We start from the raw sequence: 12,478 nt of genomic DNA on the forward strand, positions 1-12,478 counted from the left end.
CGTCCCACCACTGGAAGAGGCGCCTATCATGGACGTCTACGCCGGTGGTGGCATCCATGGCTAAAGATGTAAATGGATCGGGTTCGGGGCGGGTGGAGCATCACCTGCATCCATCACCCGAAAAAATCACCACCCGAATCCATCCATTTACTTCCGGGTGAACGGATGGATCGGGTTATAATCGGGTGAAATTATCTCAAAATAATGCTAACCATAAAATTTCAGAAAAATAAAGTTTCAACCGACAAAACCATAGATCCACAACCACAATTCAAATTAAGTTCAAAATCACCGTAATTCGCATACAAAAATTAGGAAAATTAGGTCTGGCATTGGGCTTTTAGATTTGGACATTTAGCTGGGCCTTGAGGATTGGACCTAAAAAATGTTTTTTTAAATAAACGGGTGATGGGTCAGATTAACGGGTCGGGTGATGAATGAAAATTGTCCACCCGAATCCGATCCATCACCCACATCCGTTAATCCGTCACCCGTTCACCATCCGTTTAAATCGGGGTTTTCACCCATCCATTAAGACGGATGGACCGGGTGACCGGGTGGTCCACTGGATATTGCCATCTCTATCCATGACAGACGCCTCCCTCTTTTTTTCAAAAAAAAAAACGAAAATATAAAAATTTTAGTGTCCATTTCTTGTCATATATATTGTTGTGTTGTTGGTGGTGGAGGTAGCAGCCTTGGTTGTACGACACCATTGGTTCTTGTGGTGGTGATGGTGGCGTTGACGGTTCCAGTGATGGTGGTGGTGGTGGTGGAGTTGGTAAGAAAAGGGGAAAGGAAAGGGAGAAAGAGAAGAAATGAAAAATGAAAAGAGATGGAAGTATATATACAGTATAAAAGTACGTATTTGAAGTCATTGTGGGAGCCCAATGGTTGGAGCTACAACCTCCCAACCTTATGGTTGGGTGTTTGACTCTCATTAGCCTCAATTTGGGGTGTTGGTGTAAATATTTGCTTGTGCGTTTAAATTTTCAGTTTACAGAGTCATGTTAGTAAGAAATTTTAAGGCGGTTTTTAGCAACTATGTTTCTATAATTTAGACGAAATTGTAAGGAATTATTTGATATTTTACCAGATTAAATTGCATCACATATAATTGGTGGTCTCCCTTTTGTATGGTTTAGTAATTTAGTTTGCAATTTGGTCTTTTATTATGTGGTCTGATTTATATCACAATCAAGTTGTAATGAAGGGTGAGATAGGTTAATCTAGACAATTTTGTGAAACCCTCGAATCTCGATATTTTGGTAAATCACTTTTACGTTTGCCAACACAAAATTTTGACTTTTGACCATTAATACCATTTGTTATCAATGAATATAAACTATAAAAGGTTGATATTGTAAAATAAATCAAACAAAGATATTCTATTTGACTGTCCTTGTTTCCTTATAAATTACAAATAATAGTCAGAGTGAATTTTGTAAATATTTTATTATTTGAATGTGAAAATCAGACAAGTAACAACAATAATAACTGATACATAATCCTCTTCCACAAATTCTGTGTAAACAACGAGAGAATCACTAATCTAAACTACTGCCAAGTTACTGCAATAGGACTTCTAACACTATAACTTCCACCCATCCAAATCAAAGATCCAAAGGAAGAAACACTCCTACTTGTAGTAACACTAAAACTAACCTTGTAACTTTGCTTCTCTCCCACTTCCTTAAAATTTAGCACCTTTGGCACAACACTTACTTCCACACCTTTAGGTTTGTTTACAACAACCTTGTAACTAATCCTAGCAGTTCCTACATTAGTCACTGTTCTCTTGTATGTCAATGTAGTCTTTCTTCTTCTGTTAGCATCCAAAATGACGGCGAAAGAAGGATAGTTCAAGTTACCAGGCTGAAGGGCTTTCCCCTTCTCATTACTTGAGCAGTTGTATTTCTTCCTTGCCAAAATTGTGACCTGAGCATTAGTGTAATTAATACTGCATAAATACTGTAAGTAGTCTTCACCTGTGATATCATACAGTAGACCCGGATTCAAGGCTGTACCTGGGTTAACATGACCAGAACCAAACTCAAAAGGAGTCGCGAACTTGGTAGTGTTGGATAAATCAGAGATCAGATGGCCTTTATTATCATGAGTATAAGCAGAGGTCATTATGGCTGATTTTATAGCAGCTGGTGACCAATCTTTATGGACTGATTTTATAAGAGCTGCTATGCCACTAACATGAGGGCAAGACATAGAAGTACCTGACAATATATTGAATTGAGACCTTCTCTTGTCATTACTTAGTTCAGTTATGGGAGATATTGGAGGCCAAGCTGCCAGAATGTTGATTCCTGGTGCAGTAATGTCAGGCTTAATGATGTAAGGGTCTAAAGGGCTCGGTCCCCTAGATGAGAAGGAAGCCATCATTGGTGATCTTGCTCCGAATGTTGTACCACGAAAAGAAATCGAGGCTGTTAAGCTTTTGTGTTGTTTAAGGTAACCTTTGATGGCCTTGGAAGCTGAAGCTCCAAGTAGAGTGGCTGGTAGAACATGAGGGTCTGCTACAAGCTCTTCTCCGTCAGAGCGAGTGTTAAGTAGTACCATACCAGCTCCTCCTGCTGATTTTACTACTAATCCTTTTGCTGTTTTGTAATTAATTCCACGCATACAAACAACGATCTTGTCTTTCACGAGACTAGGAGATAGGGATCCAGGGAGACAGTACTCTGCACCCTTTATGTAACCAGCTGTTTGGTTGTACACGAGTGGGAGTTCCTTAGTTTTCTTCTGATTACTTGAATAGATGGAGGCACCACTGAGTTTTATCCCGTTACTTAGCTGTACATCACCCATGAAGCGCCGGTCAAGGGAGCTGGCTGCAACTGTCATCACCCAAGGTGCTGTATTGCCAACAGTTGAAGGGAGAGGACCAGAGTTTCCTGCAGAAAATGACACAAAAACACCTTTTTGCGATGCACCCAAAGCTGCTATGATCGCGCTATCTTGGTAATAAGGTATAGCGTCTGCTACTAGGGAGAGTGAAAGAACATCAACTCCATCGGCTACTGCTTGATCTATGGCTGCTAATATGTCAGAATTAGTACAATCCCTTGCCCAGCAGACCTTATATGCTGCTATTCTTGATGTGAAACTGTCCATTCAGAAATATATTGATTATTAAAAAGAATATAACTAAGTTTATTTTGAGACCATTTGATTAAATTTCTTGCAAAATGATCAATTTAATTTATAGCACTTTAAGAAGAACAATGCACAGTGCGTTCTCTTCACCTTAACAATACTTCCAAAACTGATCAAGTCCAACAAGATGTAAATTTAAGGCGAAATCAGGGTTGATCAATTCCAATGAATTCAGATAAGTTGAAGAGAACGCACCCTCACTCCTAGGACAAAAATATACCTGATTCCACGAGCAATACCCTGAGCCGATCCAGAGAAGCTCGCACCAGGGACTGCATTTCCTGCTGCAGTAGATGCAGTGTGTGTCCCATGTCCAACAGAGTCCCTGGCAGATCTGAATTCAACAGAAGAGTTGATCCTACCATAACTCGCCTCATATCCTTTAAAGAAAGCCTTGGCACCTATAAGCTTATTGTTGCAGTTTTTAGTTGAAAAGTTTGTCCCTTCCTCACAGCCACCTTTCCATCTCAATGAAACCGGAGGCAATCCTGTGTCAGAAAAACTGATATGTTCTGGCCAAATTCCAGTGTCAATAATACCTATTATGACATCAGATGTCGGCTTCTGCAACTTCCTTGCATTCCATAACCCTGCTTTTCCACCTGATTCTAGGCCAAGAAAATAAGGCGAATATGTTGTTTGGATGCGTCGTGTATCATCAGGAACTGCATGAATTACTCCATCAATATCGATTAACGACTTGTATTGTTCGTGGGTGAGTTTAGCTGAAAAGCCGGTGACAGTATTCTTGTAGGTGTACAGAAGCTCAGGTGCCAATGCTTCATACAGATCATCATCTCCATCTGCTGCTGATGATGTTCTGGTAGACTGTAAAATCTCTTCATACCATTCTTGAGGTTGCTTGTATGAACTTTTCAGTTCCAAGACTTTAGAATTATCCATGTGAATTATGTAGGTTTTTCTATCATCAGCTGATGCAGTTGATATTAGAGCAAAGAAAGCTATAAGAATCTGCAGACACAATGGCCTACAGGTAGGTCTCATATTGGTAATAATCTAGTAGCTGTAAAGATGGAAAACAAATTATTAGTCAGAGATCATTCTTAGTAATACCCAAAAAACAAATTACACATTAATTAAGTTATGAAATGATAAAGGAATTTAAGTTGCACATACATGTATTCATTCTAGTACATGTTAGTTGTGCATAGATAATACTGTACAATCTCATCTAGGGTAACTAAGATGATGTATAGAAAAAATGCATTACCTTTGTTTCCTCTAGTAATATAAACAGCCCTAAGTAAATGATGAAGATAAATAAGATTGATGTAGGACTTAGTTACATGCATGCCATGCTTTATATAGGCAAGCAGCAAGCTGCAACCCTTAAGTTGTTGAACTGCAAAGACTTGCAATAATTATTAAACCCACAAACTAGTGGAGTAATACACATACAATACAATTCTATTACTCCCCGTCGCTCAATAGACTTCCTATTTTTAATTTTGGCACTATTCAATTTTTTTTTCCAGTAATATATAAAAAAAACATAATCGTGTGGGGTTTTGTTTGATTCGTCTCATTGATATGAATGAGACAAAATGTGCATCGTCAAACTAAAAAGGAGAAATGGAAACTCTATTAAGACATGGAGGTAATGTTTGTATAGTTTTTAACAATACCCCTCATTTTGTACTATTGATTAATCTTTGGTAATTAAAATTTCTCATTCTATTCGTCCTACCTTGCTCCACTTGTTAAACTCACTTAAGTATATGCATTATGCAGCAGTAACATCAAATACAATTTCTTTTTATTAATTATAGTAAAGATCATGATTTGTGTAACCCATTTCTCCCGAGAATTTGACTAATCCAATAATGGTTCTCTTGTATGAATCAACAATAAGCCGACGACCCCCTTTCTGCTTCCATGTTTCGTGACAAATGGGGCAGCTTATAGTATATTTGGTAGTAGAGCTTTTGTGAATTGTGGAAATTCGTCCAAATAAAGTTACCAACTTTTAGTATGTGAATGTGCCAAGTTAATGAGTAATTTCTTTACAACACTTGATTCAAAATGTTTTCGTTTTTCAGGTGTGGCCGTGTGGGGATCACATGTAAGTGTTTTGTAAGGAAAGTGAGAAATTGGGGATTCCTCCTTACAAAGGGTGAGACTCGATCCCTTAATCTTTGGGATCGGAGGTGATGCCAACACCACTAGGCTATCACCTGTTGTTCTTGGAGAAGTCTTTTAGTTGTCTGAAATAATAAGACAGTACAAAGTACAAAGAAGGGGAGGAAATTCGAACCTTTGACCTTATCGTTCACAGCACCTCGATTTTAACTACTAGGCTAAGACATACTTGATTTTCTTTCATTATTATTCTTCTACTTGTACGTATTCCTGATTTCCTGGTTTAAGTAATAGGCACTTTAACGATAAGTGATTAACTTTGTGAGGATGACACTTGAGAGTTGAGAGTAGTAAGTGAGCTTTGAGATGCATGTTCTTAGAGGTGGCAAACGGGTCGGGTCATAATCGGGTCAACTTTTTGTTTGGGTTATGTTCGGGTCGGGTTATGGTCAAGTTCGTTTGTGTACGGGATAATATCGGGTCCGTGAGATTTCGGGGTCATGTCGGGTTATATCGGGTATTCAATCTCGCAAATAAATCAAACACACATATAAGACTAATGAGAGTAAATTATATAATTAATTGACAGTGGTTAAAGTATAATATTTCATGATAATATTTTCCTTAAATTTGTTTAAAAAGTAACTAATATGACAACTTTTCGGGTCGGTTTGGGTTCGGTTTGTGGTCATCATTATCGGGTCAATTTCGAGTCAGGTAGATTCGGGTTCAGGTCATGTTCGGGTCTATTTTAATTCGCGTATGTCGGGTTATTTCAAGTTTTGGGTCATTATTTCTTGTGAAAACTGGTTTCGAGTCGGGTCAACGGGTACGGTCATTTTTGCCGGCTATACATGTTCTTGTTCATTTGTCAAAATCTGCAACTTGATAGTCTCCTAATTTATAAGAGTACATTCTAATAGTTTTCATGATATTACAGTCTACAAATCAAAAAATATTCGTTTCATAATTGCGTATGAAAAATACAAATTTTTCAATATAGGTATTTTACATACAAAAAGGACGCCCCCTCTGCCCCATAAAAAAAACATAGAAAGTGAGATATAATTTTAAATTTATTTATGTTGTTAATTTAATTTATTGTTTAAATACATTTAAAAAATTAATGTTGAAATATATAAATAACAAATACATTTTAAAAATATTTAATCAACTTATTCAACTATTTTTGCCAAACAATTAAGTTAATCAACTATATTATCAGTTTCAATAACTTATCAATTTCAGCTAACTTATTAGTTAAACTTCTTTTCAACTAGTATGGCAAAACAAACCCATTACACAAAGCGGATATAACCTCCTACTGAATCTAACAAAGATTAACCGAGACTTCCTCCGTTCCATAATAAGTGAAACAATTATTATTTTAGAACATTTCAAAATAAGTGAAACATACCTTAAGTAGAAAAAAGAAAATGACAAGAGTACCCATCACAAACTTGTGTGGTTTAGGGGTGTTCAATGCCGAATACCGGATCCGATCCGAAAATTCGGATATCCGGAAATCTCGGATCGGAGGAATTGCGATTCGAAATATCCGGATATCCGAACTTTTCGGATCGGATCACCGGGTTTTCGGATCGGATCACCAGATTTTTCGGATCGGGTTCGTCGTTGACACTTTTGAAAAATACCGACCTGTATCCGATCCGAAAACCCTAAAATTTTTCAGGATACCCGATTCGAAATATCCAAAATCTGAAAATCGGATCGGATAACCGAAATTTCGGATCGGATCGGCGGATTTTCGGATCGGATATTTTTGCACACCTTGCTTTACTCTCTCCTCCTTTTGATAATGTAAATGGTATTTATCACTTTTTGACTTTTGAAAGTGATGTTTATTAGATCTTATATCCAATTCCTGTGTTTTACTTATTATGGAACGGAAGAAGTATATTTTATTGTAATTTTGGCGACATTTAGTGATTTAAAAGACTATTTTACCCTTTTCATGAGTCTTTTCATTTGTACCTTTCAATATTTTCTCCCATAAATTCTCCATGTTGTCTCCTTATCTCTTCAACCTCACTTCCCGTCATTCAAATGCCAGTAGTTAGATTAGTAATTTATTCTTCTTGTTTTTGTTTTGTCGTATTTACACTATACAGGCAAGGTAAGGAGAAGTCCAACTGGTAGTGTCAAACTGTTATCTATTCCAGCTACGCGAGCTAACGGTATTCTTTTACTCTTACTGATTCCGTTTTTGTCTGCCAAAGAATTTACATTTCACTGCATGAAAACATAAATATTCTTGAAAATGTACAACAACCCTAAAAAGTATTGCTTGAAAATTGGTACAGTAAAAAAAATATCATATTTTGGCAGTCCATCATCGTCCATTTTTCTCTATAGATCTCAGAGTGCGAAGTTTTAGAGATCGATGTAGCGATATACTTCCTCTGTTTACTTTAAAGAAGGTAAGTAATTGGCTTCAACCTCGATCAATGCAGCATGTGCCTGATAAAAGACATTAAGGAGTAATATCTTCGAAATTTATTTATATTTATATATATTATTAAAATGTGTGGACAAGTATTGCGCATGTCGTCATGTAGTATCTCATCTCATATGTTGACATGACGCCGTTTTAATGATTAAAAAAATTGCATAAGAGGTCTCGAGTCCAACATTTTAGCTCTTACTCTGTAATGTAATAATTTTACCGCTAAATTATGAATTGTGCTTGTGACAAAATGTCAACTCTAAACTATAAATTATTTTTATCTTATTATATTACCTGGGGTATTGCATGGGCCCACTGTCCACAAGTACAAAGAGTTGGGATACTTAGTAAACATGATAATGAAAAAAAAATGAAAATGGATAATTTTATATTTGCACATCGGAGTTGGCAGTCACCCATTAAAATTTTCTCTTATATTCTCTTCGATTTTTGTTAGTTTATTTACTTCTTTGAATACAAAGTTTTAGGAAAAATAATATGATTCAAAAAAAGGGAGAAACAACATTTATTTATTGCATATTATATTGAAATTAATATTGTGGGTCGAAAGAAGTAGAATAAGAAGGTATAGATAATAATATAAAATTGATATGATCACTTTAAATAGAGAAAAATAAAAAATGATTAAACTACTAAATGATAATTTAAAAAGAAAAGCAGATAGACTAACAAAAAAATCGGAGAAAGTATTCCCTAATATTTATATTCTAATTGTAAAATGGGTCACGAGAGGCCTTTTAAAATTGAAACCCTCAAAAAATATTGAAGGTGAAACACTGAAACCTCTAGAACTGTGTCTCTCCTTTATGATACATCTAGAAAAACACTAACTAAAACTTTAAGACTAAAAAAAAACACTGAATCCGATAAAAAAAACAAAGAAAGAAATGTGAATATCATAAAAATAAAAGAAATTAACATTGAGAAAACTAAAAAGTTATCGTAGTGCTACCTTAATTAACATGTGTCATATAAATTCAACAGTCGAAAAGTAAAAAAGATCAATATGAGTGCCTTATCTTCTCACTTTCACATAATGATGGCCACTGGTGTGGGTTGGGTGGATCGAGTTGTGGGCTGTAGCGGGTTGGATTGAAATTTCACAGCTTAGGTTCGGATTGTGAAATTTATGGGTTGGACAGATTGGTCTGCGGGCTGAAAAATCTTGGTCCACAACGGTTTGTTACCGTTTGTACGGTTCAGAAAGTGGTTCTGGCGGTTCGTGGGTCTTGTGGGCTGGTATGAGATTTTTTTTTCAAAATTATTTAATCATTAAAATTATTCATTATAGTACATAAAATCTTTAAAATGAATTAAAATATATATAATTAATAATATTAATGAATAATTATATTATTTTTAAATTTGATTGAATTATAATATATGCAATTTGATTAAAATATATACAATTCGATTAAAATATACGCAATTTGGTTCAATATTTACTTGGATTGGGCTGGTCCTGTTCATGGGACGGACGAGACATTTCATGGTCCGGGCTGGGCGGTTTTAGTAGCGGTCTTTAGTGGACTGGGTTCAAGAAATTTGACCCACGGTCCGCCCACTAATTTCACGGTTCGAGTTGGGTTGGACCGGACTTTTTACAGGCCCGGACCACACAGCCCACAAGGTGGGCTGGGCTAGATTGATCTGAACGGTTGGCTATCTCTACTTCCATACAAGGATTATCATGAAACTTTTCCATTGGTTACAATACCTAATTTTTCAATCATGTTTGTTTGATTAGATTAAAATTTGTACGAAACTATGTAATGTTTGGAGGACAAAATATATCATCTTTAATGTTTAATTTCTGATGATGTTTTTAGCTTTGGTTGCACGTATTTGGTAAGTGAAGTGAGAATAAAATTGCTCATGAATTAGTCCGCTACCAATCTTTGAAAATTGATAAACTTTTGTGGGAGGTTAACTAATCCGAACATATTTTATTGTTGGCTTCTAAAGATATACTTTCTTCGTTTCATAATAAGTGAAACACTTACTATTTTAGAACATTTCAAAATAAGTGAAACATACCTTAAATGGAAAAAAGAAAGTTATAAAATGACAAGAACACCCATCTGTTAAGTTATTACATAACTGAATTAGTTGTAACTAATTCTGTAATAACTACTTTCTGTTAGTAGTTAGTTCTCTGAGCTATAAATAGCAATCTAAGCTTCTGTAATCATTTGAGCAATTGAGTAATAAATTTCTTCTTCTTTCTCTCTCTATATTTTCTCTCCTCATTACATCAGATTGATGTTGTTAAATTGTTCATGGTATCAGAGCTTAAGGTAGCTCAATTATCTTCCGCAATTTTTGTCTGAATTTTCTATCTCTTTCTTGTTCAATTTCTTTTCTCTCTTCTGTAATTTCTTCAATTGTTACAATGACTTCTGCAAATTCGAATGACAGTTCTACTCAGAACACTAATATGAGTTTTGATGATCATTATTTTCTCCATGGAAGTGATAATCCATCTCTTTCTTTGACTACTCATTCCTTTAATGGCAGTAATTTCCTCAATTGGAGTAGGAGTATACGAATGTCATTGATTGCTCGCAACAAATTATGTTTCATTGATGGAACTTTATTACAGCTAGAATCAACTTCAAAAGATTTTCAGAAATGGATACGAAATGACTATATGGTGATGACTTGGATCTTGAATTCAATTGAGAAGTCCATTGCTGAAAACTTTCTGTTTGTGGTTTCATCTCGTCAATTATGGCTTGAAATCACTGAAAGGTATGGATCTACAAATGTTCCTCAAAATTTTCAATTACATCGATCAATTGCTTTATTACAGCAAGATAATCATTCAATTGCTGAACATTATGGTAAATTGAAACGTTCTTGGGATGAACTCAATGCATTGGAAGGATTACCAGATTGCACTTGTGGTGCTATCTCTAAATGTTCCTGTGGTATATTGAAGAAGATCTTTGATGCTGATCAAAGACTTAAGTTGATTCAATTTCTTGCTGGCTTAAATGATTCTTATGATCAGGTGAAGACTAATATACTTAGTACTGATCCTTTACCACCTGTAAACAAGGTTTATTATACCTTGCAACAAGTTGAAAAACAACTTCAACTTAGGAATCCTACTTTTTTTCCTTCCTCTGAATCAAGTGCTTTTTATGCTGGGAAGAATACTTCTAAACCTTCTTATCATGCTTTATCTGGTAAGAAAGATTTCAAGAAAATGAAGTTTGATAAGTCTGAGAGGTTTTGTGAGCACTGTAAAGTCAAGGGACATACTATTGACACTTGTTTCAAGTTGGTGGGTTACCCTGAGTGGTATACAAGCTTGAAGAATAAAGGTAAAATGGCTGCAAATGTTCTTATAACTGATTCATCATCTGGCATTCTTGGAAATTCACCACTGGAAGTTTCTTCTTCCCCTTGATCTTCTTCAAATCTTATGATTGATCCACAAATGGTGAATTTCTGTCAACAATATATCAAATTGGCACAGCAAGGCATAGCTGGAGGCTCTCACAATTCACCTACTGAGTTACACTCTTCAGTCAATTTTGCAGGTATCTCATTTGCAGCTCACATTACTCCTTCTTATTCTCATAATACTTGGATAATTGATACTGGTGCTGCTGATCACATGGCTTATTCTATTACTATGTTCAAACATCTTACCTCATTGAACAAACCAGTTAAAATAGGTTTACCAAATGGCACAGTTATCCTAGTTCATAAAACAGGCTCCATACAGTTAACACCAAACATTGTTCTTCATGATGTCTTATATGTGCCAGATTTCCATCATAATCTACTTTCTGTAGGAAAATTGCTTGATCAGAATCATCTTATGGCATGTTTTAAACAAGATTTTTTGCCTATTTCAGGACCTTTTGACTAAAGAAGTCAAGGCTCTTGGCACAAGACATCTTGGTCTCTACACTTTTAAAGTTGTTTCTTCTTCTGATAAGTCAATACCAAATGTAATCTCTACTGAAAAATTCTCTTCTGTTAATACTTCTCATGTACAACCTAATCTGTGTATTTTACATGCAAGATTAGGACACATTTCTATCAATAATATGAAACATTTGGTTACTCCTTTTGATATTCATAGTCAAGATGTGATTGATTGTGAGGCTTGTGTATTAGCTAAACATCACAAATTGCCCTATTCTATTTCTGTTTCCCATGCACACAAACCATTTGATTTAGTGCATATAGATCTATGGGGACCCTATAGGCAACCTTGTCTTTCAGGTGCCACTTATTTTCTTACTATCCTAGATGACTGCACAAGAACCACTTGGACTCATTTGATTTCAAACAAATTACAAGTAGCCCCTGTTGTGAGTGCTTTCTTGGCTTATGTGTCAAACCATTTCCAAACCACTGTCAAAACCATTAGGACAGATAATGAGACTGAAATTGTTAAAGATTGTTGTCTTACCTTGTTTGCTGCAAAGGGTATTATTCATCATAAATCTATCCCTGGAAACCCACAACAAAATGGGAGGGTAGAGAGGAAACACAAGCATTTGTTAGAAACTGCAAGAGCCATTCAGTTTCATGCTAATTTGCCACTCACATTTTGGGGAGACTGTTTACTCACTGCTACTTTTCTTATCAATCTTATGCCTAGTTCTGTTTTAAAATGGAAAACACCATATGAATCACTTATGGGAAAACCAGCTGATTATTCTCAACTTAGAGTCATAGGCTGCCTGTGTTATCCTC

General features: G+C 35.7%; 2 protein-coding genes across 3 annotated transcripts; one reads left to right on the plus strand and one right to left on the minus strand.

Moving 5' to 3' along the window:
- Window positions 1–1,355: 1,355 nt before the first annotated feature.
- LOC104905473 (subtilisin-like protease SBT1.1) lies at window positions 1,356–4,474 on the minus strand. The gene is made up of 3 exons (XM_048648534.1): window positions 4,403–4,474; window positions 3,392–4,195; window positions 1,356–3,121 (listed from the first exon to the last, which is right to left on the minus strand). Exons 2-3 carry the CDS (start codon window positions 4,174–4,176, stop codon window positions 1,558–1,560), a joined length of 2,349 nt encoding a protein of 782 aa, XP_048504491.1. The 5' UTR covers window positions 4,177–4,195; window positions 4,403–4,474; the 3' UTR covers window positions 1,356–1,557.
- Window positions 4,475–7,305: 2,831 nt separating this feature from the next.
- On the plus strand, window positions 7,306–11,876 carry LOC104905474 (uncharacterized). 2 transcript variants are annotated; one of them, XM_019252156.3, is made up of 3 exons: window positions 7,306–7,469; window positions 10,277–11,307; window positions 11,629–11,874. In XM_019252156.3, exon 2 carries the CDS (start codon window positions 10,308–10,310, stop codon window positions 11,172–11,174), a length of 867 nt encoding a protein of 288 aa, XP_019107701.1. In that variant the 5' UTR covers window positions 7,306–7,469; window positions 10,277–10,307; the 3' UTR covers window positions 11,175–11,307; window positions 11,629–11,874. The 2 variants fall into 2 exon arrangements, with proteins under 2 accessions (XP_019107701.1, XP_010692333.1); XM_010694031.4 differs by having other exon boundaries at window positions 7,306–11,307; window positions 11,629–11,876.
- The last annotated feature ends 602 nt before the right edge of the window (window positions 11,877–12,478 follow it).

Source organism: Beta vulgaris, chromosome 1, assembly GCF_026745355.1.
Source record: "Beta vulgaris subsp. vulgaris cultivar EL10 chromosome 1, EL10.2, whole genome shotgun sequence".
Lineage (NCBI taxonomy): Eukaryota > Viridiplantae > Streptophyta > Magnoliopsida > Caryophyllales > Amaranthaceae > Beta > Beta vulgaris.

Excerpts from the sequence above, each read along its gene's own strand:
- LOC104905474 (XM_010694031.4), top strand. The coding sequence starts at position 10,152 with ATGACTTCTGCAAATTCGAATGACAGTTCTACTCAGAACACTAATATG.
- LOC104905473 (XM_048648534.1), bottom strand. The coding sequence starts at position 4,176 with ATGAGACCTACCTGTAGGCCATTGTGTCTGCAGATTCTTATAGCTTTC. Across the intron at positions 3,122-3,391 it reads GGTATTGCTCGTGGAATCAG|TTTCACATCAAGAATAGCAG; the intron begins GTATATTTTTGT and ends CTGAATGGACAG.